The 27,899-nt window shown below is 36.8% G+C and overlaps 1 protein-coding gene across 6 annotated transcripts in view; it reads right to left on the bottom strand.

Moving 5' to 3' along the window:
- Nucleotides 1–27,899, bottom strand: part of ULK4 (unc-51 like kinase 4) — a 231,653-nt gene that overhangs the window by 80,987 nt on the left and 122,767 nt on the right. For 4 of the 6 annotated variants that reach the window (XM_038173765.2, XM_027451164.3, XM_072033359.1 and 1 more), the window contains one exon: nucleotides 11,534–11,639. In XM_038173765.2, coding sequence (XP_038029693.2) covers nucleotides 11,534–11,639 — 106 coding nt within the window. Of the gene's footprint in view, nucleotides 1–10,171; nucleotides 10,831–11,533; nucleotides 11,640–22,148; nucleotides 22,249–27,899 lie in introns of those variants that run through there. The other 2 variants (XM_072033361.1, XM_072033362.1) reach the window with 2 other exon arrangements.

Here is a 27,899-nt window from a genome sequence, read left to right as displayed (position 1 = left end):
TCTCCAAACAAAAGGAAAGAGCAGCTACCTAATGCAAAATTATTTAAGAATGTGAAAACATGAAAACATTTATGGAAACCTTTTAAATACTTTTTTTTTTTTTTTTAAACTTAAAAACCAACTAACCAACTAAAACACCACAACAACACAATGTTTTATCAAGTTAGGACCTCTTTATTTGTAGTTAGATTGATTTTGCTTAAAACTGAGATCTGAAATCAACCTAGCTTTCCTTGAGTAGAAGTCTAAGCTGACAAACTTCCATCTTCAAAAACCCTTCTTAGTTACATATAAGCTCAATTGGGAAAAAAGTTTCAGCCAGATAGAGACAAAAATAATATATATTTTTTAAAGGGCTGATACCCAAGTCTGTGACACATTTATGGAAAGGTAATGAAGAAAATCAAATTCCATCATCAAATAAATGTCTGCATTTTTGTCAGAGCAACTTAAATAATCGCCCTCAGCTGGAGGTTTCTATTGCAGCTCAGTCATGTTCCCTTCACAACTGGTATTTCTATAAAGCATAAATACTCATGGATGAAAATATGCACGTAATCAGTCACCATATCAACTCTACCAGGCAATGACCAAATGTTATAGGAACAAAATGCTAATAAAGGACTGGTAGCTTGCCTAAATAACTTTGAAAACATAAACACTCACTTGAATACATACTGACTTAGGGTGGTGGAAAACCTGTGTGGACATGGACCTGTGGCTTTAGACTTCAAAAGAAATTTACACATAAAAATGATTTTTGAAATACGAAATGCAGATAAAAATATTACTTTGGAAAAAAGCCTTTGGAAAAACTACGTTAAAAAAAACATTATAAAATTAGATCCTGAAGAGGAAAAAAAAAACCAAACATCAAGCTATAAAAACTACATATAAGCATTGTAGGTAAAAACCTGAAACAAACAAAAAAGAATATGTGGGTGAAAAAAACAAACAAACAACAAAAACAGAATATCACAGAAAAATAGTACTTTGCATTTTTGTACAAATTGAGACTTTCAGAAGGCTTTAAAAACATACGACTCACTCTCTACAGCTCCCTGGGAGGGGAAGTGCAGAGGCAGGTGGTGGTCTCTTCTCCCTGGTCACTGATGATAGGATACATGGGAATGGCACAAAGCTGCACCAGGGGAGGTTCAGAATGGATACAAGGAAAATATCTTTACTGTGAGGGGTGTCAAACACTGGAACAGGCTTCCTTGTGAGGTGGTCGATGCCCCACACCTGTCGGTGTTCAAGATGCATTTGGACAATGCCCTCAATGATATGCTTTAACTTTAGCACTGAAGTGGTCATGCAGTTGGACTTACCTTTGAAGGTCAATTTAAACAGAACTATTCCACTCTAAAACAGTACATAATTCGAGGTTTTTTCATTATTATATAGTAGCCATTCTTTAAAGAGCAAATTATTTTGAAGTTTAATTGTCCGCAAATGGTTTAAACAGGTCATTTTGTGAGATCAACACATTTATGTAGATCATATTTCTTCTGCAAATAACTTAGAAAAGGAAAATAGCTGTCTCTGAGCTATGACAACTACTGAAAACATCTAAAACAAAACATAAACCAAAACATTCTTCAATTCAGTGAAAAAATTTCAAAGATCATCTGTCATAGATCAATCCTGCCAAAAATTGTGCTTGTTTATAGCAATTGACAAAACGAACTTCTTTCAGTAGGATTAAATAACTGCATCTGAAGAAGACTGCTGTTCCATGACAGAGTAATGATTGATGTAGTTTAATTTTGTGTATAGTATTTTGTACCTTTGCAACTTTGCACTTACCTTAAATTGGCATTGATATATTGCTTTCATATTGAGACAATATGAAAGCTAGAATCGAAAATAAATGATAGCTCTACAAGCTATGGCATAGTAACTGTATTCAAGCTGAGTCTCTTTTCAAATATATAACTACATTTCAAATTTAATCTCTGAATCCAACTTTTAGCTTACTATTTATATCTGGCAAGCTACATAGGGATACCAATATAATTAGATTTTATTATCTGTAACAACTTAAATAGTTTGTATCAATAGTAAAGTTGCAGCTCATACCACAGCTACACTTTTACCTACTTGTTAATTTTCTTTCCAGCTGAACAAATCCACTAGTCCTAATATATGATTTGGGTTGCACTTCATGAGTGTTAATGTAATGTCTAATGATACTGCTTATATTAGACTGTGGGAAAAGCAGCACCTCAAATTTATGCAAGGAAGACAACCTCAAGAGGAGAGGGGAAAAAAAAACTTTTTTATGGCTAAGCAGGTGAAAAGGATCACAAGCTTTTAAGACTGTCTCCTTTCTCACAATCCAGAGTTTGTCATCAGGGAACCTTCAGAGATCCACATCCTCAGATACAAAATCAATGACATATTTTAACATAAAAAATGTATTTTTTAAGTTAGTTTTCTGTTTCCAAATATTATCAGTCAGTGTGACCAGTCAGTCTAAGTCCTGTGTTTTCTCTAGGAATCTGACAGGTATAAAAAAATTATATTACGGTTGGCACATCTATAGACATACATATAGACAGGTGAAGTTTTGAAACTACTCTATTTAAGGAACTAACTCCTAACCAATAAAATAAGCTTATCAGTTATATCATCAATTTTCTGCATAGGCCCTCTGAGACCTGAATACCATTGAATTAAAACATTTTGGACATCTTATTTTTGGTATTAGTCTTTTCACTTCCATCAGTTAGGCATTACAATGAGACACACCAGCTGGTTTAACCAGCTAGCTACGCTGCAAGATGGTCTGCTTGGCTGACCACAGGGACAATATCAGGAAGCCTCCTCCAGCCACATAAAAGGCCAGTCCTCTTTCACAGTGCAGCAGCAGCATGACAAGATGTAGCAACCTGTTGAGCCTCTATTAACTTATTTCATCCTTTGAAGTCTCAGCGAGCGTGCTGTGACATTTTGCGCCTTATGGGCACGGCTCTCAACAACAGGCTTGGTTCTGCTTCAATGGCATAACTGTTTCTCACAGCAATTACAGCTGCTATTTTCATCCTTTTCAAATGGCTGTAGAGTTGAATATCACAGGATGACACAGGTTATTTTTTCCTCAAAGACTCTGCTACTACTATGCTATTTTGACACGATTTCCAGTTATCTTTTATGACACCCGACTTCTAAGTGTAACAATGTGATGTTATACACTTGCACCTGAGTGACTGGCATTTAAGGTCAGCAAAACATGTCTTAATACCGTTAAAAAACATTCTGAACTTCCTAACATCATAGAAGAGACTTCTTCAGGCTCAACCACCACTGACTTTTCCTATAAACTGTAACTCAGACAAACATAGTGACACATAACGACTATCTTTAGATGTTCATAGGCACATATCTCTGCTCAAGAGCTGAATTAGTAACTACAGTACTCGCAGGGAGCTGGGAAAAGCTTACGTCCTGCAAAGCAGAGGCTGTAATGTGCACATACCTCCCAACTGGAGCACTTTTCCTACAGGAGCAACATCTACAACTACTCCAGCAGGATGTACTCTATCTGCATTTATTTTCTGTACTTAAAAATAATTTCTCACTCATATATTTTTGAAGTAAGAGTATTTTGTTTCTAAATGTTAATACAGAAAAAAAATGCTTCCATGTTCTTACTTGTATTGATTTCCCTAACTACTTCTCTCTGCTACTCTTTCCATCTAGAATCACAATATGTTGAGCATGAACTGAGATATCTATTTGCTTAGGCTGCTATACAATAAGCAGGTAGAAAGTACTCTCATGAAAGAACGAAAACAAACGCACACATTTTCTGTCTTCAATTAGTGAACGAAATTACTCCTATAGGGCATCCTGCAAAAGTTTTGCAGAAAATTCCTGCCTTCTAGAAACAAACGATAACAAAAACTCTAGCCTGTAAGGATAGGTACTTTTAGTTGAAACACTGATAATGACTAAAAAACACCCTGAAAATTATCTAAACAGTGCATTTTTTTTTAAGCATGAAAACAGTGCAATAAAAATAACCTGATGACTTTTTACCTGATATGCTACCTTGAAAAAGCAGTGTTCCTCACTGAATACCCCATATCTACAGGCAGGGATTTGTTCTTTGCAAGACGAGGAGGACTGAGAATGAGCAAATGGCTTCAGAACTAGCCTGAATATGTCTGCTTTCTTCATGGACTGTTTGTTTTAAGGACATATTTGTCAAATGCATTATATAGGATTCTGTAAATATCACATTTCCCTTGTAAATAGACTTCCCCTGTATGACTAACCCACAGTCATTTTCTTGACCACTGTCTAAAGAGTCAGTTGAGACATCTTGGAAGGAAATCCCACAACTTGGAAGCCAGCTACTCTAACAACTCACTTGTGTTCCTAAAATCAAGGTCCCATGCCATTTACAGTATGTTCCAACTTCTGCTACACAGGTGGGTAGAGCAGGGAGGAAGATCTGAGTTGCTAAATTACGGCAGTCTAATTTCATGACTGTTGACAATTTATCAGGTGGGAGAGAGCTAGCTGGAAAGCTAGAAGCTATTATGAAGTTAGAAGCTGTTGTTAAGAAGTGTGCTATGGGCTTTAATCAAATGTCTTTTGGAGACTGAAGCTAAAATGCAATTACCTGTATGGTATGAAAGGTAGAAAAATATCCCCCAAAGATTTAGTTAAGTTAGGGACCTTTGGGGTTTGTCTATGTAGAAAGCTAAGTCATTGCCATTTACCTGTCATTGAGTTAAAGATCCGTGTGTGTAAAGGACTGACATGCCCTTTCTTTTTTTTTTTTTCCCCCTCTTAAACAAAAAAGAGGAAAATTGGATGTTGGTCTCACAAGTGCTACTTTTTGGATATGCAATATTTAACAGATTTGAATGATACAACACACAAAGACATACGAAATCTACTTAATCTCCTGACATTTGACTAAGTCAAAGCAGTGGACAACAAGCAGCATAGGACACCTCACCCATGAAGGTTGATTTTTCTTTCACAAGGAGCGAAAGAATTACAATGATCTGACTACAAAGTTGTATTGTAGATTTTTTTCACTTTTAGTAATTGTCCCCACTTGAAGCGCTTACCATGCTTTCTAAATATGTTATTGGATATAACAACCACTGTAGCTAACATTCTACGTTTTCACTTAAGGTCTTTCCTTAAGAACTTCAATTTTTACTGAAACTGCTTGAAGTACTACATACTACTACTAAAAGATTTTGCATTTCTAAAGAGGAACTTGGAAATAGTTTTGTTATTCTACGTGTCAAAACTCACCGTTACATTTTTAGTTTAGTTCCTGAGATTCAACAATATGAATGCATAAGGAATAAAGCTTAGGATTCACTATACCACATCACAGCTTTCAAACATCCAGACAAGCTTCTCTGCTTACTTGGCTGGGGATGGTTACTTCAGGATAGTAGCCAAACACAGAATCACAGCAGTAGAGCCTGGAAAACGTCATTCAATTGAACACGATTGGGCTGAATTTCACAAATACATCATCTCCTTAAAAGACGGTAATGAAAACATTATGATAAACTTCTTATGGGATATAATGGGATTCCAAAAAAGCTGAAAATGTAAACTCATTAGTAAGTAACACTGGGCTGCAAACAACTTATTAGATCAGCTTTGATTTACAGTGGAAACCTTTCCTAAGGACAGAATTACCTGGAATTACTTTTAGATATACTGAAAACAGCTACTTACATGCATGCAATACATTTAAGAAATTATTGGGAATAAATATCTACAGAATTAGAAGTTTCCAATTGCAGCTTAAAAGACTTATTTTGCAACAACCTGTTTTGTATGGTTCTTCAGGGTGAGGATCCTGATAAAGCAGCTAAAGCCTTTGACACACATTTCTCTACAATCTAGCATACAATGTCCAAACTCTTCCTATAAGCAAAATGCTACTGATACAACAGTTCGAATGACTAAATTCCCTTGCATTTGAATATGTCCCAGGTGGCAAACAGGACCCCAAAAGTTTGAAAATACGGTGAAATACAGACAATTAAGATGATCCAATGTTTTCTATTTTTAATTTATGTAATCTACATGTAAAAATAAAAATATGAAAAATAAAAGAAAGGCGACACTGAAGGCGAAATAAAGACAATATATCTGTGAGTTTTACTTCATTAAATACTGTGCTGAGCTTGGCTTTTTATTATTCATCACATTCCACACAATTAAGCAGACCTGTACACTAACACCACTCACTCATCAAACAGCCAAACCTGACCTGATGTTCATTTCATACCTAAATTTATCGGTATGTCAACACATGTCAACAGAGAAAACATGGCTAATGTAGACAATACGTCTTTTCAGTAGGCTGCCCCAAGAATAACAGAAACAAACGATGACTCCCTTAGATGTTCCCAGATGTTCCTTAGGTGGTCCCAGACCTGATCTTCGCTAACAGTGGGCAGTTCATCATTCTCTCAGTCCTTGCCTTTGCCTTCTGGAGCCGTATCCTTGCTTACACCCTCTGTGGGCTTCCTTTTCGTGTTTGAGTTTTCCAGGAGCTCCTTGTTCAACCATGCAGGCCTCCTGGCACTTTTGCCTGACTTCCTCTTTGTTGGGATGCATTGCTTTTGAGCTTGGAGATCTTGATCCTAGAATATTAGCCAGCTGTCTTAGGCCCCTCTTCCCTCAAGGGTTTTATCCCATGGTACTCTAACAACCAGACCCCTGAAGAGGCCAGTCTGCTCTCCCAAAGTTCAGGGTAGTGAGCTTGCTGTGCTCCCTCTTTACTATCCTCTGGATCCAAAATTGCATCATTTCATGGACACTGCAGCCAAGGCTGCCCTTGAGTTTCATATTTCCCACCAGCCCCTCCTTGTTGGTGAGAATGAGGTCTAGCATAGCACCTCTCCTTGTCAGCTCCTCTATCACTTGGAGAAGGAATTTATCATCAGTGCATTCCAGGAACCTCTTGGATTGCCTATGCCCTGCTGTGCTGTCCCTGCAACAGGTATCAGGGTGGTTGAAGTTCCCCATGAGGACCAGGGCTTGTGAACACGAGGCTGCTTCTGTCTGTCTATACAGGGCCTCATCTGCCTGGTCTTCCTGATCAGGTGGCCTTTAGCAGACTTACACTATAACGTCACCTGTCTCTGCACTGCCTTAAATCCACAGCCACAAGCTCTTTGTCAGCTCCTCATTCATCCCCAGGCAGAGCCCCATGCACTCCAGCTGCTCACTGACATAGAGGGCAATATCCCCTCTTTATCTCCTCATCCTGTCTTCCCTAAAAAGCCTGCATCCTTCCATTACAACACTCCAGTGATGGGAGCCATCTGTCCCACCACATCTCCAGAATGCCAAGGAGGTCACAGTCCCGCAGGCATGTGTACATCTCTAACTCCTCTTGTTTATTCCCCATGCTACGTGTGTTAGCACAGAGACGTTTAGGCTGGCCCCCTGATAAGCTGACTTACTGGCTGGAATTCCTTTGTGCTGCTCTTCGGGTGCTCTCCTGCTGACCTGTGACCCTTGTCCAAGCTCTGGGCATCTGTCACTGACACTGGCATCAAACTGGGAGGAGTAGTATTGATTGCAGTCCCTGTCCCCCTTCTCCCCCTGCAGCCTCTATGCTCTCTCAAATCAGTTTACAATTGTCCAATAATTTCAGAGGATGGGGAAAGGGAGGAAAGAGAGACTGGCAGCCAGAAGCTGAGACAAGGGACAGAGAGTAAGTTTCACATTCTTAGAAAACCACACTAAAAATGATCAATATTGTCTTGGCTTGTTAGCATCTCATCTTAACTTTCCACAAGAGACCATATACTAATCCCAGTCTCTTTACTGACTTCCAGTCTCAGTAATTAAACTGAATCATATTATTCTGCTCTGATTATTAAGTGGAAATTGTTGTTAATGTTAACAGAACAAATGTTTAATAGCTGATAACACAGTAGAGGCCATTTTGAAGTCCCTCTGCAACTTCAGTTGCATATGTTAATCTCCATTTCACCTTTAAATGTTACAGGTGGTTATCATTACATGTCTGATGTATTGTCACACAAGGACACAGTTCAGGGGAGAGAGAAGTTAATGCTATACAGTCCAGCCTGTATGCAAGTCCCTGAAATGCTCAACTGTATCACTGTTATTAATTTGAAATCACAGAAGTAGTAATGAAGCAAGTGCTATCATGCAAGATTTCCTTGAAAAAGGGGAAAGTTCAACATGTAAGCTGCATCCCATTAAAAAAAAAAAAAAATCTCTATCACCTAATAGAGCTCCACTGAGCAGAATAGAGTTCCAAAAGCTAACAGGCACAGAAGGAAACAGTGACTGGGGTCCCTGAATGATCTGTCTGCAAAAATACTGCTTTCTTGGCAGCTGAGGAAAGGCATACATGGAACTGGAAAGAAATACTCATTGCTAATGTCTGGACTCTTGGAAACTAAATAACTTGACAGGACTGACCCCTTAACATGATCTCCTTATAACATTTATCATGTATTTAAGATTTTTAATTTCTAAAGCTCCACATATACACCAATTAATCATCACACTGTAATAGGAGAATAAGGGAAACTGATGTCCCATAATACTTTGTCTTCAGCATTTTTCTTAGGCAGCAGAACAGCTCATGAATGTTGAATGCCTTCATTAACAGCCTGGACAGAGAGCATTAATACAACGGAATAACATGCACCTTCAGCAAGTTTGCAGATGACATTGAAATGAGGCAAGCAGTTGATGCAGTGAAAGGTTGAGCCAACAATTAGAAAGAGCTCAAGAAGCAGCCTGCCAAAAGCCTCTTTGATGTTCAACAAAGGCAAATACAACGTTCTGCACTTGGGAAGGAATAACTTCAGGTAATGCTACGGGCAGAGGCTGCAAATACACACACACTGTGTATTCAACACTCCTACCCACCCTGGCGGTTCTCCTCTAGACTTGGCTCCTGTTTGCCTTGTAGTTTGGAGCCCAAAACTGAAAACAGCATTCCAGACACAATCTCACAAGAATAGAGAACAATCACTTCCCTCGACCTTCCATTTATTCTTTCTTCTTGTAGTTCACTTTTGCCCTTATTGCTGCAAAAGCACACTGCTGACCTAAGTTCAACTTTTTCATTTGGTCCCCAAGATCCCCAAGAGGGAGCTTAGTGGCCATTTCACTGGATCACACTCTTCTCCCTTACACTAGAGTCATTCAAAAATGACAAAGCTGAACATCAAAGACGGTGGCAGAGAAAGTTTAAGATATTTTCTTGTAGTGAACCCCGTATATTTATGGCTAGCAAGGAAAAGGATAAAAAGACTTCCAGTTTGGGCAGAATAACGTTTCTCTTAGTTTTGTTTGAAGAAAGCCTTACAGGCTACAATTACAAAATCAATACCTTCATAACATTTCTAAAAACCAAATTTCAGAAGTTCTGCACTTGACAGGCCCTTAATAAACAAAGCAATGGCTACAACCCGCATTTTCAGTACTCTGAAGATTAACCCATTGGTAAAAGGGATAGGAGAAGATAGCGATATTTTACTTCAGATAAATTGTTTTTGGCTGCTGTGCTGTTTTTCCTAGTTAGGATGATGAAGTTCAGTGAGCCCAAGTTAGAGTTATCCAATCACTAATAGTCTGAAAACATTACTGAAGTTATTTATGACATAGCACTTGAAAATGATAAAAGACTTTAATAATGTTGCTACCCCACTTCTTTGATTTGGAAACTATCATGATGGAAGAGATGCATTTTATTTAGGAGCAGATGAGAAGTGGAAGAGCACTGACATACTACCAGCATAAAAAGCATAAGGGAGTTGACTTAGTAGGACAATAAAGGGGAGATGTTTACAGAATGGGTTCAGTTTTGCTATGCTGTTGAATAGTTTTGCCATGCAGAAAGACAGAGCATATTATTTTGAGTAAGGCACACGTGAGCTAACTTCTTTGTATATCATTGTGCTGTTTTAAGAAGTTATCCTTGAGGACTTGTTAGTGTTAGGTCAGAGGTTGGACTTGGTGATCTTGGAAGTCTCTTGCAAGAAACTAGATGATTCTGTGATCCTGCTGCAGCTCAGACCAGCACTAGTTTAGGATTAGATCAGTGCTAGCCCAACACACAGGAGATGTGCCCAAAGAAAGAAAAAGCAATAGACACATCTCACCTCCAATAAACTCCAAGCAGTTTCAAGGGTAACAGGCACTTTACTGAGAAACAACCAAGTAATCAGAAACATACAAACCATCCCTCTCCAACTCAATTACATTTTCCTTTTCTTCTGGCCCTATGAGTCTCACACCACCAACTTCAGAGTGGATCTGCTTCAAACAGAGGGGAAGAGCATGTTATTAGCTACAATGTCAAGTTCCTGCTGGTCTTCTGAATGATGGAATTGTCTATGCCATCCCTTCAGAGTAAAAAAGGACCCAGATTCAGGTCTCTCATTTTCTGGTTGAGTGCTTTACCTGCTAAGGTAATTATGAAAACAAGGACATGACCGTTACTGCTGTTTCTTTTCGCAGATTTTTAGGCTGGTATGTGTTTTGCTTTTTTGTTGTTGCTGTTTTTTAAAATACATCTAAGGCAGATCCAGATCTTCAAATCTGCACATCATTGTCAGTGCTAATACATAAATCATTGATCACACTATCTCATTTGGCTCCTTCTCTGGTGTGATTACCAATAGAAAAAGCTCTGATGAAGTATCATCCATCCCACCTTCTCAATCTTTTCCTAGAGACTTTCAAAAGGTTTCCTTTTGGCTTCAGAAGAGACACAGCTGTTTCTTCTCTCTCTACACAAACTTCTTCCTTTTCCTTCTGGAGTATGCCATATATTTTATACTGTTGGTAATACAGATCAGTATTTCTGGATGTCAGTTACTCATTAACTACAAATAAGAGTAATGTAATCAAAGTGTGTATTTCTAAACAAGTTTTCAAAAGTATATGGATTTCCAACAGTGGAAACCTTCCGTTCATTTTGTAAACCAGAACCAAGTTGCAAATAAAAGGCAGGCTCAATAATAAAATACAGTGACATGAAGACATGGAATAGTTTGTATACTAAGGCTCCATAGTCAGTTTGGGTTCCATCAGTCTACACCACTGGACTGGAAGAGTAGTCAGCTTTTTAAGTGTAAAATTATTGTATAACATCCTTTCGCAGATTTGAGCAGTGAGAAAAGGAGGAATTTTCAGTGGTGCTCTATGCCTGCCCTCTGCACTGTGATGGTCAGAGCTCTAGCCCACTCTTTTCCAAAGCCATCCTTCAAAGGCATAATGTAAATTCTAGACAGTAATTCTTTTATAACCACATCTCCTTGAGGGAACAACTTTCTAAAGTTAAATTTCTAACCAAAATGTAGAAGGTAAATGAAGGCAAGGTAGATGAAGTAAGGAGTAGTACCAGTCAGATACGATGTGATTATCAAACAACCACTACAGAATATATATATATATGATCAAACATTTCACACAGTGCAAGATACTATAGCAGGCTGGGAAGCATCTGTATAAAGCAGAATAACCAAAGGTAAAGACATACCTTCTGTGAAGAGTAGCATCATGTTTGTGCTTTTGTTAGCAACCACGTTATTCAGTAAGGCAACTGCAGTTTGCATTGTATTTCCTAGTATATTGTCTTGGTGTTCCTGCAATAAATAACAATAATAAATAAATAAAAATCTAGTATTCATTTTTCAAGGTGAAAACTGTTTCTTTTCCAAAAATGAAGTAACACAAAAACAATACTCTCTCAACCCCTAGCAGTCAAACTTTAAAAATACAGGACAATCAGCCAAATATCTTACTCAAGAATGTCAATTTCAGGCAGCCAAATCCAAAATCTTGAACCAAAACTTCTCCTTCTTTTCTTTAAGTAGATATCTCTATATATTCAGGAAAAAAAGGAACATTTCCCTTTGTATATTTCTTTTGTTAATGGTATTAATTTTACTCTTCTCAGTTTCAGCTTGATAACCCACAGTGAGTCATAAAATCCAGTTGTTGTTTCTGTACTTTCTTAAGTCTAAAATTAATTCCACATACACATCAGGTGTTTATTTCTGTATCTAATTACACAACCCCTGTGATGTCTGTCTTATGCTTAATGATTTTCCACAATTTTCTGAGATTATACTACTAACGGCAAGGCACCAGGATCTCTAAATAAACTTTTTGCTTTTGTGGTAGTTGACACACTTGCACGCTGAATTTGAAAGATGTGGATAAGGCAGTGAGATCAAAACATTTTTTACTTGCACTACTTACAGTAATAAATCACGCAACTTCCAAAAATACAAAATAGGACAAGTTTTTTCAAATCTGAGTCTGGATATAAATATAAACCTGAATACATTTCAAATCTCCCTAGGAGGTTCAGGGAGTATTTTGTCCAATTTTTCAGATTCAAGTACAAATAGAAACATACATCCAAAGTGAAAATAACATTAAGAAACAAAATCGTATTTCACATATAGTAGGTTTTTCACATGAATCTTCACTTCCATGCTTCCCAAACAAATCTTTCCATATACTGTTATCACTACCACAGAACATGCTATCTCTTCTGAGCCATCCTCTGCAGTAGGCCTTTGAAAAAGAATTAAATTTGAAGTTGAAAGAGACAAAAGATTATTGGTCTGAAGTTGGGTGAAGTATTTCTGGTGACAACAATTACTTCAGCCCTTGAATAGAGTTGCGGGAACCCTCCTATTGAAATTTCCTTTAGGAGACTAGTGCCAGTGGCCAGGAACAGGTTTTTGTTTTGTTTTTCGCAGTATCTCTCTGCTCAGGTATTTATGACCTTTTGTCTCAGGTGTATTCTTGAAAACAACAGCGGCAATCTATCCTTTCCTGGGAAAATCTTATTGATCGTCTAAATGCCACAGCTGGTGCAGAATTAGACTGATCAACTGACAGCCAGCAGCAATCAAAGCTAACACGTTTTACAATCCTTCCAAAGATTCACTACCTATGAATGACACTCAGAGTGATATCTCTAGTTTATAAGCTGCTTTCTATGTTGGGCCAGCTACAGCATTTAGGAAAAGCCACATTATTTGAATCCCTACCTGTGATCATCGTACTAATGGTTACAAGAAATTCTCATGGAAGACACTCCTGATTTTTATTTCTTTCCTAGTCTGATGAAATTTAGGATACTGTGAAGTGCACATTCAATGTCTCTTTTCAGAATATGCTACATTGCCATGGTATAAAGGGCCATGCTTTGCAAAAAACAGATGTTTTCCTTTTAAAGATTTAACAAACAGAGGCTCATGTTTGCTTTAACAGCATTAATTTGTTTCCACACTCAAAAACTAAAATTAAATGCTATTATTTTTTGTAAATACCACAAAACTTACTTGATAAGGTATAATACATTAACATATGAAGAAATATATAAACATACATGGCCTTCTATTCAACTTAAGGCTGTAAGAATTTTCTACTTCTACTATAGCTTTTTTAATTGGATCACAAGAAGTGATAAGGGAGAGTGGCTCATAGCCTTTTGAAGGACTGTAGTTTCCTCTCAGACCCTAAAAGGATATATCCAAGATCCCCAAAGTTCCATTCATTTTACGTAGCACTTTGAGATGTCATTTATGACTTCTGTGAAGAGTACAATAAACATCTGTTTTTGAGAAGGTTTAAAATACAGCCTGATAAATTTAAAAGCTATGTTGGAAAGAATAAACCCTACATTCTTCAGAAGATAAAACAACCAGTACAGAAAGGATATACCATAAAGCCATAATACTAAAAAATAAATTTGAAGTTATTGCTTACAGATAGCTGAAGAGTAAGAAAAACATTTTTTCAAAAGATCATCATGCTCCTCTGTTACCTATCACCGCAATATCTTATTAACCCTCATAGAGAACGTTTAGAACACAACACCTTAAACAGGATAAATGACTGTTATTCAAAATAATGACACACACAATGAAAATACAAAATAAAAGCAAAGAACTCTACCTAAGAGTGACTCATATTGTTATTGCAAGTACAGTATTTCTGTTACTGCCCCATATATTTGGAGCAAACATCTACTAAAATTCTCTTTTGAAATATGCCATTATAAGCTGGTAGTTGTTTACGATAGCAATCTTTTGCATTCACCAGGTTGGTAACACTAAAATGAAGCAATCTTTACTTTTAGTGAAGATTAATTACACTACACAACCCTGTAATGAAAGACTAGTACTGATGCATTTGCTCACATTCAAGTATGTGTTAGTCTTATCTTAGCCTAAACCAACTAGAATTCAAGATGAAACTGTATCTTAGATAAGCAAAACTGTCTCTTCATGAATAAAATAAGCAGCATATTCAGCTGGACTACTAGAGTTTTCATGTATGTGTCATAGATGAATTGTGACAGGATACTAGGTTTCAAGAAGCTACAGGTATGCTTTACTTACTTAAGTCATCATTGATTGCTGTTAAACTAGATTTTAAAGGTCTATAAAAAAACATGTAACTTCTTCATAATCTATCAAGGAGCAAAGCTGATCTAATTTGTGTGCACAGCACCACAGACTGTGGACATTTAATGAACAGTGCACTTGACAGCTTTAATAAAACATAGCATTTGCCAGCAGAGATAATTAGAATTGAAGCAGCAAAATTCTAGTGTTTGGCAACACAGATGAAACAACTTCATTAAAATGTACAGCTTCGGCAAATGAAAGGCAGGAAAGCACTGGACCCTGAAGAATCAGCCTTCTCAAAACTAATTGCTTCAGTGCTTAAAAAGGACAGCTATGAAATACCAAGGGCATAACAAGGAAATACTACCATAAAAAAAGCATAGAAGATAAATCAGGCTTTTCAAATAGGACTGCACTGTATTTAGGCCATTAAACTTTTTGTTCTAATTTTGAAGGGTTGTAAGTTAACAAAAGAAATCAGTTGGAGTATTTTTTTTTAAAGCCAGATAGGTAAAAGGATACGAATTAGCAAGGTGGGAGTATGAAACTCAGCAAGATACTATAGTCTAAAGGTACCATTTCTCTTTCTTTTAGTGTATTAGAACCACGTAGCTGGACTACAGTATTTTAATTACATTTTAGATAACAAATTAGATAGCAATTGTAGCAGGAATTTACCAATTTGTGAGACTTAACATACCTGCCTCCTACTCATTTACCTGAGAATCCCAAACCCAAATGCTCTAGATGTTACTTTTTCAGATATGCTGTAATTAAACCTAAGTTCTGTTATACTCCATAGTAACACTGTTCATTCAGTGCTATCGTAGTGACTAAACTTTAACTGCACAGGGGCTCTCCTTCCCAAGCTTACATATCACCTATGAATGCAAGGTATGCTAATAAGGGAATTTAACAAGGAGCAAGTTTGATTTTTCATATATTAAACCTATTGAAAGAAGAACATTATAGAAGTGAACCATGTCCCAATTACATATTTACTCAAAGATGCCTCTTTCACTTGAAGGCTCATTAGCACGATGTACTTGAGTAATAAGCCGCATAAGCCGAGTATTGAAGTTCACAAGGACCTCTAACAAGAGCACTGTTTCACATTGCATTTGACTGAGTTTATTTTGATAAACTGTATTACTGTGTATCTATGAATTCGCGTGAGAGAAACTTTTCTGCTTTTCTGGCCGTAACAGTAGAACGGTTCTGTAGAAAGCTGTATTATTAGCATACAGCTCGCAAGGACCATTCCCAGCAGCTTACACACTGTTCTGTGGTCACAAGACAAAGTTCACTGAGAAACAGATTTAATCCAGCCATGTACATAGTTGTCTAATCAGGTCTTAAACATTGTGCGGCTTTTGATGCAAAGACCAGTTATGCATAAACTGAAGGCGTGTACACACAGATCTCCCACGTAATACTATTCTGCTTATTTGTGATCTAAACCAGTCTAAAAACAGATGTGTCTTTCAAAATATGGTCTTGTTCAATGGCAGAGCTAATATTTCCAAACATTTTCCTCTGGGTATGGTCATATAATAAGGAACAACTAATAATCTGGCAACCTGTTTCTGGCATAATCGTGCTTCTTGGATGGATCACAGTAGTGATATATTCAGTCCACACGTAAAGATTTGGAGTCTTGCATCTTTCACAAAGAATGCTGTTAGAATACTAGAGGGAAAAAAAAAAAAAAAAGAAAAAACAAGAGGGAAATCTGTATTCTTAGTCACCAAGTGCTTAAGCAAAGCCAGGAGAAGCAGGAGTAATTTTTAAGAAGTGAAGAATGCCACTAATAAAAACCTAGAATATTAAGTATCAGCCAACAGATAGTGCCAGGCTTAGATTTTGTTCTTCTACGGGTGATGCAAAATTTCACAAGATGCTTCTTTGAGAAGATAGCAATTTCTCAGAAGTACATCAATTTACAAGTACGTCCTCTTGCCTTGCCTAAGTTTAGATTTCCAGACACCTAACAATCTTTCTTTTTAATCCAGAACTCATTTGTTGCATCCTTTTAATTTTCCCAAGTTCCTTGTTATCCTGGAGAAAAGCACACAGTTCTGTCTGTGCTAATGGTCAGAATTTCACGAGGCAGAATGAGGAAAGGTGATATTTACAATAAACAGAGCTCTAAAGAACATCGTCTCTGTAAAATGAAAAGATGAGATTTGTTGCTTTTAGAAAATCAGTTTCTGTCAAGTTCTTGCCAGTGTTTCTTTAGTACATCAAACATTAAGGGCTGAAAAATATCAATATATATCAATATTCTTATTCTAGAACAGAAGGCCAAAGAACGGACACCATGCAAGGGCCGTGAACGAGAACAGTATTTTTGAACACCTCTTTAATAGGGTAACTACTTCTCCTCCTTCATTTTTCAGTTTGTGGAAGGTGAATAAATCATGCTAATCCAAGAACAAAAATTTAAGTAGCAAGTTAAGTATGGCAAAACTTCCCTGTCAGCAAGCATGAGGTTTTGTAAGCTACAGAAAGAGGAGAATGCTTAAATCTGTTCAGAATTAGAGGCAGGCAATCGACAAAGTTATTAAGAGGAAAACCAAACAAAGACACGTCAACAATACTACTTTACACATGATGAAAGGAGAAAGACTTCAGGATATTGATACATTTTTAAAATTACCATATAATATTTTAAGCAGAAACTACCAGTGCTCCAAACACAGAGCAAGAAATCCATCATGACCCTGCTTTTACTTTACTTCTGACAAAAAATAAAATAACATAAAATAAAACAAATAAAATAAAAATACACACCTACAGACACAGGATTTTCTTTTAATCAACATTCCCTTAATCAAATAGTGATGGGGGTGCAGGAGGGAAGCATGGAAACTAATGGTCTAATGCAGTGAATTAATGTACCGTTTTTGGTCTGATTTTTGGACAAAGGGATAGGATAAATTTTGTTGCAGCACAATAACCATTCAAGCAATCTTACCGTTACAGATGAAATATAAAGTAACTCAGTAGAAAATCTTTACATGAAATGCCATTTTTCTTTCTACAGAATCATACCTAAATTTCTGACACTCACGACACCTTAAAGCTTCTCTTTTTGCTCCTGAAGACCTTAGGGAAAGAACACATTCTCAATGCCAAATTTTCTTTATTGTCAACAGATGGATTTTGAGAAGATTCCTCTCTCCTCAAGCAGACTCAGGCTCTTTCACGGGGAAGAAACTCTGAAGGAATTTCCTATAAAAACATAATTTTCCCCATTACCTAGAAAGAAGGATTACAGCAATTAGCCTCCTGAGCATTAAAGCTAGCCTTTATGAAGAATAAAACCTTAAAAAAGAAAAATCTGTTCAAGACTGTTGAGAGAGAGTACAGAAAAGAAGCTACAAGGATATCTTACTCCAGAGCAAGACACTTCTATAAATTAAGGAAAACGCCAGCACCCTGGAAGTGTTCATGCTGACCCATTCTGAAGCAATAAAGTCCTGAAAGAAAGAGAAGCTACCACAGCAGTAACTTTGTATTTAGTATCATGAATTTGTAAATGCCTTGGAGAATCTCAAGTATTAGCGAAGCGTTTGAACTGCAAGCTCACTTGGGAGCTGCAATAAGCCCTTACACCAAGAAATTTCCATTCCAAAATATGCACTTCTCAGACTTACATTTTCAGCATCATTTAAAAGCTAGTTCTTAAACAACTTCAGAAAATGACAGATACCAATCAACTGACATCTTTTTTCCACATAGGACCTTGCTTTGATGTAAATGACAGCCTCTTTGCCACTACAAGGAAAGAAGTTTAGATGAGTTAGGGGAATTTGCTGATGACATTTTTAATTTAGAGAACATAGATTCACCAAGACTTTTCCAAAAGATCACATTAAAAATTTTTGACTGGAAAAAACTTGGAGGGTTCAGAATGGGATGTATGCTTAAAATCATAAAAAGAGACAGATGCTGAATAGGGTAATACAACAGGGCACTAGAATAGGGCACTAATCTGGGACACTAAAAATTTAGTTTCAAGTCTCTGCTGGAATTGAATTGTGCAGAGATTTGAACACTGGTCTCTTATCATCAGCTTTTAAGGAATGGGTCTCTGTCTCTTCTTCCCTGGAACCTCCTCCCTTCTCTATAGCTAAATAATTGCTAAATTAGTAGTTAAAAGCAGAAATTGAGACTGAGCCAATGATTATGTTGCCTACTGAGGTGTGCAAAATCCAGATCAAAATACTCGACATTTTCCTTAGCATGAAAAAAAAATAAACAAACTTTTTTCTTAGGAAGTAGAAAGGAATAGGAAAAGAATCTATTGTCCTTCACCTGAAATTGAATATTTCACTCTTCATACTCACAGACTATCTTAAAATTCAGTGGTGCTGGAGAAGAAGGTGTTGAATGAGAAGCCCTGGGCTGACAAAGAAACACAAAGAAATGGAAACTGTTTGAATGAGCGAAGGTTGCTTTTTCCTACCAGAATTTAGTTGGCCGAAGTGAGATATACTCAAACTGTCAAAAGTGGCAAGAAAAATATATTTACATATTTAGTTTATTTTACCCTTTGCTGTATGCCTTCTGCCTTCAAAATACTGTTTAATTCAAAGAATGTTTTTTTCGCACATTCACATTTACTTAATATGTAAATGCGAGAGAGAATGTTGATAATTAGTTTATTCAAATTACATTAAACTTGAAAAAAATGAGTAGCTGTTACATTGAAAGGAAGCATCTGCTCAATATTCTGTTACTAGATTCTTGATAGTCTCATTACATTTTGGCATCTTCTAAATAATTTAATTATTTCTTAATTTCTATTAGGATTTTGAATTTAGGGATTATCTAAATAGTTAATCCCTAGTCTGAGTGACACTGGGTAATTGTGCTCTCTTTTGCGCCTTTTTTAATGTAATCCTGTTAGTTTTGGACACCTGTTCCAGTGGTTTTGCATTTTCACAGAAGTGTGTTCAGGGGAGAAAAACAAAAACATCCTCTGCAATCAGACTATCAGCTCTTAGTACTGCACCCAGCTCAAAGCAGACATACTACTGCATGCAGATGTTCTAGCAAATCCATCTCCCAGCCCTTCCCCACTTAAGTTGGTCCTGTAGCTGCAAACCATCTTCTGTTAGTTGACACCTAGGCACTAAGCCACATCAGGAAACAGGCTAGAGCTAACAATGTTCCTCATTGAATGGGCTGGCAGAAGTGCCAAAGAGAATTACAACCTGCACTATTCTTGCACGAGGCAGAGTGCATCTCTTTCATGTTCTGGCCATGGGCTCAGACAGACAAGCAATTATACTCTAAGCAAACTGTAATCATACTACGGCACTAGACAGACAAGGCAGGAGAAATTACAAACTGCTTGCTATCTATATGTGAAAGCTATCTAGCAAAACAGTGCTTAAGCATAAATGAGAAATTGTTAAACAACTACTTATCATCATGGTGCTTTTTGTGTCATTATACTCTATAAACATCAACTCCCAACACCAAAGCTATTTGATTAAGAGTGAAATTCATGTTTACTCCACAGGAATTCTACAGGGAGATCTTATTTGGTATGATTTTTCTTAAATATCCTCAGTCATGGGAAGACAATCCATGATCATCTGCCTGGCCCAACACGTACACTATAACAACTGCCTTTCAAATCACCAGCCTCTTCCACCCCTGCTAACACTGCAGACAGTTACAGAACTGGGACAAACTGGGCACTTTTCAGAACACTGAAAAAAAACATCATGGATGGCATAATCAAGTAAGTGTCTGTTGTTTTTTTTTCTTTAAATCAGTTAATTTAGGACCATAAACATTAGCAAAATTTCATCATAACCAAATGAGTAAATATTTACAAATCCAGGAATTGAAAAATATTGTATACAGGATCTCTGTGAAATACAGGAATTGGGTTTATAGGGAAACTATTTCTGAAGTTTCTTCTATAAATTAGTGGTATGTCGTCTCTGCTCTCAACTCTATCACAAATTCTCATCCCCTGGTAAACAGCGTGTATGTTACACAAATGCACTTCATGTGTCACAGGGTTATCTTGGCACTCATTTAAGAATTCAGAGGTGAATGCATCTTCTTATGCCAAGTCATATATATGAGGTGCAAGAATAAAAAGAGCTAGGATAAACTGATGGTCCAAACAGACTTGAACTATGGTACTGAGACAAAGATTCACAATTTGAATGCAAAATTAGAATTGATGCCGTTCCTAATTGTATGCATGCCATAGTTAGACTTTTGATGAAAACTCTGAGTGGACTTGGAAATGCATATTTACGCTGAGTAAGACTTGAAGCATTTGCTACCTCTCAATGTTAGTTTACAAAATTAAGTATTTGTGAAATCCAGACCTAAAAAATGCAGTCTTCATAGCCAAAAGAAATCTCACTGCTTTCAAAGAAACAAGAACCACGCTTGGAAACAGTTTGAAGGAACAGTCTGCATTCAGAGCCAGACAAGTTCTGAACTGGAACAAATGAAAAAGAAACTATGGTTTCTTATTCCATGTAAACATTAGATGGATTTCTGTTGTGTAGACACAACAGAAAGGAAGTTTACTGTTACCCCAAAATCTCCCACAAAGATCTAATCCACTCATCAGCCTAACTTGGCGTCTACCAAGCCATCAACCCTATTCTTTAATCAAATTTCGTGTGAGGTTAGCATGATTTTGCTATAATTATTATTTACCAGAAGGAACAGTGGGTAGTTAGGATGAAAAATTGAAAAGAATAAATAAATCTAGAGACTAAAAAGAAGGAACTTCAAGGTTAATGATATTTTTTTTCTTGCTTAAATTGTTCTAGGATGTTGCTGCAGTTTCCAGACCCCACAGTTTGTTTTTAAATTAGTTCTGACGGTGTACAACCAAAGGCACATACATTTTCAATTCTGTTGGTCTGATAAAGAATTAACATCTGCTCCTTTCCTCATTTTTTTTTTTTATGTATTCCTTTGTAATCTTGTTTTGTATTTAATATTTTTTTTTTTTCTGTCTCTACCTGTGACCCTAGAAAAAGTGAACATGACCAAGCTGCTTTAGTAGGCAGCATTTCAGGTAGTATTCAGCAGAATATTATGAAGTGACAGTCCCATTTTAGCTCTATAAAATACTGACAGCATGAATTCATTGGAATTCACAGATTTTTGAAGGTAGTTGTTTCCTTAGCTGGCAGGAGTTTGCCAGTAATGCTAAACAGAAACAGCATCTGAACCAGAACTGATGAGAAGAAACCAAGATGAAGAAAGAAATGACAGCTAACAAGAATGACAAAAATAATAATAAAAAATAATAATCTGAAAATAATAATACTTGCAATACGAGATTTATAATAGTATAAATTTATATGTGCTAATAGATTACTATTCTTACCAATTTAAAATGGTACCTGAGTGACAACAGCCACATTTTCACATAGCAGCTGCTATTAAACAGAAGTTACAGACATAAAGCACTAATAGTACTCATCTCCCAGAATAAAAACTAGGAAGAAGTGGCAGAAGACAGAAATTGCTTCACCAAATATATAAAAAGAGCAATGAATTTTGGAATGGCCTGAGAATTGCTCCCTGGTGGCAATCTCATTCGTGCCAGGCTGCAGACAGGTTGCAAAATTCATGGTACGGGTACAGCCAGCACTATAGGGTCAGCTGCCGCCCACTGGTGCTCCTGAAGCTCTCTGTGTACTTGCCTGACACAAGCTGGGCACCACTTCTGAAAACTCTCAGTTGTCCTGAAGTCAGCTCCTGTGTTTCAAAGAGGAGGAGCAAGGGTATAATTCTGGACTTCAAATCTGGTCCTAACTCGGATCTAAAAAAAATAGCAATTCTCCTCGTAAGCATCTAAACCAGCATCACATGCCGTGACTTAAAAGAAATTATGTTTCTTGCAGCTACATACAATCTCACTGATACTTTACTCCATTTTTATAGGAGATTAAAAGGCAGCTCGCAGACACGTTTAAGAATGAGTAGCATCAGCAAAATAGCAAACTCTTATAAACAAGTCCCACTCCTTTCTCAGAGGAAGTTCTTCTGCATTATTACTGTTATTAACAATGAGTTGAACACCATTTTTAATTTGCACATCTTTCCAGGGGGATCTACAAATGATTCATTATTGCTTTCTTCATATACTCTCCCCACCTATCCCCCAGATCATTTATATTAAATACTTACTGCATTGATTCAGTACATTAATTTCAGGGATCCAGGTTTGAAAATCACTATAGGTTACAGAAACAACTATTAGTAATGACAGAGAGATATTCCAGTCATCTGTATACATTTTCTTCCAAGTGCAGCACCCATTTACAAACATTCCTGCTTTTGGTCACTGTTATGGAAGTTATTTCCTGGAAACACAGGAGATGGGGGCACTATGGGGGCACTGGAAACATGGCACCTTCATCCCCCAAGGCAGTGAATTTCCCCCCTGTTCTGGTTCTCCCCACTGGGGAGATGAGATGCCACTGCTCTGCCCAAGCTGTCTACCAACAAACAGTAATTTTCATTCTCATATGAACTCAGAGCCTGAAAAGGAGCTGGATACTTTTAGATCAAAGTAGCATTTTGATTCTAAGAGAGAGACATAAAATAGCACCAGGTACTATGTTTATTATCACTAGAGGCCAGTCAGAAATTTTACCGCATATACAATGTTACACAATGTCCCGATACACTGTAAAATGAAAGAATATAAAAAAAAATTGCACTAATAGATTAAGATAGCACAGAAACAAGTTTTAAATGAGCTCATTAAAATATTGACTTTGTTAGGTACTAGTAATAACTAAAAGAGTTAATTACTCATAATAAATCATTTTAAAGTTATTAAGTTTATTATATTAGTGTTTTACTTCATTTCACTCAACCCATCCTTCTGAATGGTTATTCATACTAACAAATGTATACAATAGATGCAAGAGGAAATAAAAGAGTGAAAGAGGAAAACAGCTGAAATATATCTGAAAAGCTGGTAAATGAAATTTAAAAAGAAAAAAAAAAAAAAACAGGGAGAGGAGAGTAGGGTATTATTAGCCATTTTCATATCCTAATGGAACATGCAAGTTTCAGTCTGCTACTAAGAGTGGATCTGTGGCAAAGAGCCCAAATGAGGTCTGAGAAAGGATAATGTACCTTTAATGATAGAAATAGCAAGAAAATTAAATATAATCATGTTTCATTAAGCATACTCTAGCTCCCATTTTTACTAAATTATTTTATTATGATTTCCCAACTGTCTGTTGAAATAACCTTTTACAGCAATTTAATTCACCATCATAAACAAGTCTCATTTCTCACAATGAAGTCCCCCGGGATTAGTGCGAGGAGATGGATAATCTCAGCCCTGCCAAACCTGCAGCCACTAAGGTAACCACTCAGAGAGACAAAGATTTTTGTTTTCCTATTTGTGGCTGAGATCATTAAGATATAATTAGAAACGTATTCATGAGTAACAGAGCGCCTGTTATGGAGATACCATTCGCCCAAAAGCATCTTCTATACCAGTCTTTAATAAGAAGGGCAGCAGGCATAATCCCCACTTCACTCTCTGGAGAGTTCTGCATTAAATGGACTGCATTAGGCATCCCTCTCGCTCCCCCTTTTTTAATGGCATCTTATTCAGGCATCCAGTGTTTTCTCAGGCTCCATTGTTACCATCAAAACTGCTAGTCTGTTTGCTTTCAGCAATATGCTCCCGCAGTGCCATCCAGATGTGAGCCCTAAGGAGAGCTACGTGCAGTGAATTGAAATCCTGCTCCAGAACTTGTTGCAGGGCAAACAAATGTGGAACTTCACAATATACAGTTAATAGAAATAATGGTCTCCTTGCAGAGTAGTCCTCGGCTCCCCCCAGTAATGAAAGAAGCTACCAACCCTTGTACACATCCCTTCTGTTTGGTGTATGCTTTACTCAAACGAGTAACTCAGAGAAATATGTTTTGTCCTTGTACACAATCTAATTTAATTCCAAGCTTGATATCAAACCACCTGAGATTATAATGGAAAAAATTAGAAGCAATGTAAACACTGGTGGATGACGTATCTGCCACAGGGAGCAATTTAGAGTTTTCTCAAACTGCAGAGTGAAAACTGTCAGTCACCATATTTAGCATCACAATGTTTGAACAGGTTATTCTTCTATTTGGTAGGCAGGAGTTTGAAAGCAAGTAAATGAAAAAGAAAGAAAACAGTTCTAGGGCACAATTTTGCTTCCTGTATTCACATGAGTAGTAAAGAATTACTTGCTCAAAGCAAGCGAGGGGCAAGAACTGAATCTTGTAATATGCACAGGGGATGAGAAAAACAAACCTAAGAGAAAAAAGAGACTAACAAAATTTCAGCTGACTGTGAGATGATACTACTGCTTACAACTGTAATTAGAAAGCTACAGTAGGTAAACTAAGATTGGAACATGGTAGGTTTAGTCTTTTTATATGCATTCGACTATAAATCTATTCTATCAAAACAGTGATTCTTAAACTTACCTATAAAAACATTTTATAATGCAAAATATACTTAGAAATTAAATATATAAGCCAATGAGTAACTGACTATAGTTAAAAACAAAGTTAAAGGCAGAATATTCAAGATTTAAATTGTTTCACTTCAGAGAAGACTGACATTCTAAAATCTAATTATCATCCCTCAGCATGAGCCCTTCAAGAAGACATTAACACCAGGAACATACTATACATGACTGAACCCAAACCAGACAAATTTCTAGATAAATGATCAGAGTTCAGAAGCATAATACGGAACCTTTGCCAGCCAAAAAACATTCACAGGCGTTCGATAGTCTTTTACAAGCTCTATTGTGAAGCACACAATAGCTTATTACCTTAGTCATCAAAATGCAGCTGGTCAATAAATGTACAGTCAGCAACTGCTATGTTCTTACACCAATATTTATTTAGATGAGATCAGGAGATATACCTCAGTCATCTGGCAGAGCAGCGTTAATGTCACAGTAAAATTTCAGTCATGAGATCAATAACTTCTGTTCTGTAAGTAAGCAACTCAGCTTTACCTCAGTAACTACTTTTTCTTAAATGCTTTCTCTCTGCCTTGACATTTGCATTTGCAGGAAAAGTAAACTGGCAGACTGCACTTAATCAGACAGACAGACAAAGTTTGGAAGGAATGAGATTTTGCTTTAATATTGCTTTTGCAGGAGAAAAAAAAAAAAAAAACAACAAAAAAAACATATATATATAAAAACAAATTGCTTTGGGTGAACATTTTCATTGACAGTGATTAGTTTTTATGACCCATCTAAAATCTAGCATAAAATTTCCAGTAACTATGGTATGATCAGGATTTTGCCCCATAACTTTTAATTGAGAAAGGACGTATTTGATGCTAGACTGGCAAAGTCTCACAAATTAGGAAGAATTGCCACTCATGTGTGACACGTTTCACACATTTGCAGCATAGTGCTACAGTTCGCTTCCCCAAGTCATGATCCTCCTCCCTCCCTCTTCCAATGCTCACAATCAACTGGCAATATACCTCGACGGGCCAGGCACACCTGTCCATTTCTCTGTTCCATAACCCTGCACGGAGAGTACTGTTATCAGCTCACAAAGAGGTGGAGAGTTCTAGCATATATACAGATGTCGTACTTACAAGAGTATATGTGTGTAAATAAATAAAAGAATACTACAAAATTACAAAACATTTATAGGGGAAGAACTAAATGAAATGTGTCCAAGGTGTGGGCGCTGCAAAGGTGAAAATTACCATTTCCTGATGCAGAAAGGTCATGGAGGATAAAAGATTGGTAACTTCATTCACAGTGGAACCAGCTACCAATCCAAAAGACTAACTACTTTTACTTCATTATTTGAATTAAAAGGTAGGAAAAAGCCAGCAAACGCTGAGGAACATTCCGTTTGCATGTCTTGGAGGAAAAGGGTGCAACAATGAATACGGTTCCAGAAAAAGATGATACAAGTTAAATTTCTAATTACAAAGCAGCACGATTACCCATTTCCAACCACCTCCCAAATATTTTTTTTCTAATAACTGTGAAAATTGTCCAACTACAAAGACTGAGTGAACACATCTTTTATGTGATACGAATCCTGTGGAAATGGGTTATGTTAATCACTGAGAGCTATGAAACTTGTTCATAGGCAGGTAATCTGTGTAAATGGAGGGAGAAAGATTGTATCTGAAGTCAAATCTGAAATTTAATTATTAATAAAGTAGAGCACATGGTGGGAAGAATTCTTAAATTGATATATGAACTTAACATCTTAGGTTAAGAAAGCCAGTTTCACACAAATGGCGTCTCAGTGATGGAACTCTAAACAAAAAAATTGTTGGGAAAAGCAGAAAGAATAAAAAAAAGGTCGCTGTGCCAACTGTATAAACCCATGGCTCATCTAACCCTTTGAACACTCCACTCTGGTCCTATGTATCAAAAATGATATAAGAAAACAGGAAAATATTCTGAGAAAGCAACAAGAATGACCAAAAGCATGGAACTGGTTCCATTTAAATACACCTAAGTAATAATGGCGTTGTGTTTCTGAAAATTGTTTTAGAAAACTGAGGGGAAATCTTGAGATTTATAAATCAAGAATAGCATAAGTGGATGAAGATCCATTGTTTGCTGATTAATTTATTTTAAATTACCTTCTGTAATTCTCTCTTCAAGAAGAATTTTCTGAAACATTTCTTTAGTCAGCTACAATAAACAACGCAGACGAACACCTACACTCAACACAAGTAATCCCTGCTGGAGTCAAAGGACTGAAACAGAACTTGTTATAAATAAACTATATGTTTTGTAATACATAACTAAAAATAAGAACTTAAAGAGGAACTTTATGAGAAAATTTGTTTGTGAATTCTTTAAATTACTCTTTATTTGTAATATATGTGCTCGTTAATACCAACATATTTGAATCCAACCAATTAGCACAGACTGAAAATTACCCTCAAAACTCAAAATGAGACCTGTGTACTTTTAACTTGCTAATTTTTTGAAGAAATACCGTTTTGAAGAAATACCGAAAATAAGTCAACCACTTTAAACCACAAAAAACAATCTGGTTTCTCATACAAAAGTAGGAGTGGTAAGACAACCTTCTTCAACTAATAACTGACAATACAAAATGGTTCCCATGCGTATGTTTTCAGTAGATAAAGCAGAACCTGACTTGGTTCACACTAAAAGTCAGCCTACACCAACAACCTGTTAAAGTACTGGGCAATGGAGAAGTCCTACAAGCACAATTCAGGTACACAGAACACTTCCCCCAGCCTCCAGAAATTCACAGCCCTAGGACTTTGAGCCAGAAGCAGACCTTTCAAAGAGTAACAGATTTCAATGGAGTTTTCCTCCGTTGAGTTGTTCAGCCTTTTTCTGAATGCAAGTAAACTCAGTACCCTACGGTACAGAGTCCATAGCTGAACTCAATTCAACAGGAAGCTGCATCTGCTTTTGTC

Source organism: Anas platyrhynchos, chromosome 2 (genome assembly GCF_047663525.1).
Source record: "Anas platyrhynchos isolate ZD024472 breed Pekin duck chromosome 2, IASCAAS_PekinDuck_T2T, whole genome shotgun sequence".
Taxonomy (NCBI): Eukaryota; Metazoa; Chordata; class Aves; order Anseriformes; family Anatidae; genus Anas; species Anas platyrhynchos.
This window is presented reverse-complemented; position numbering and strand designations above follow the sequence as displayed.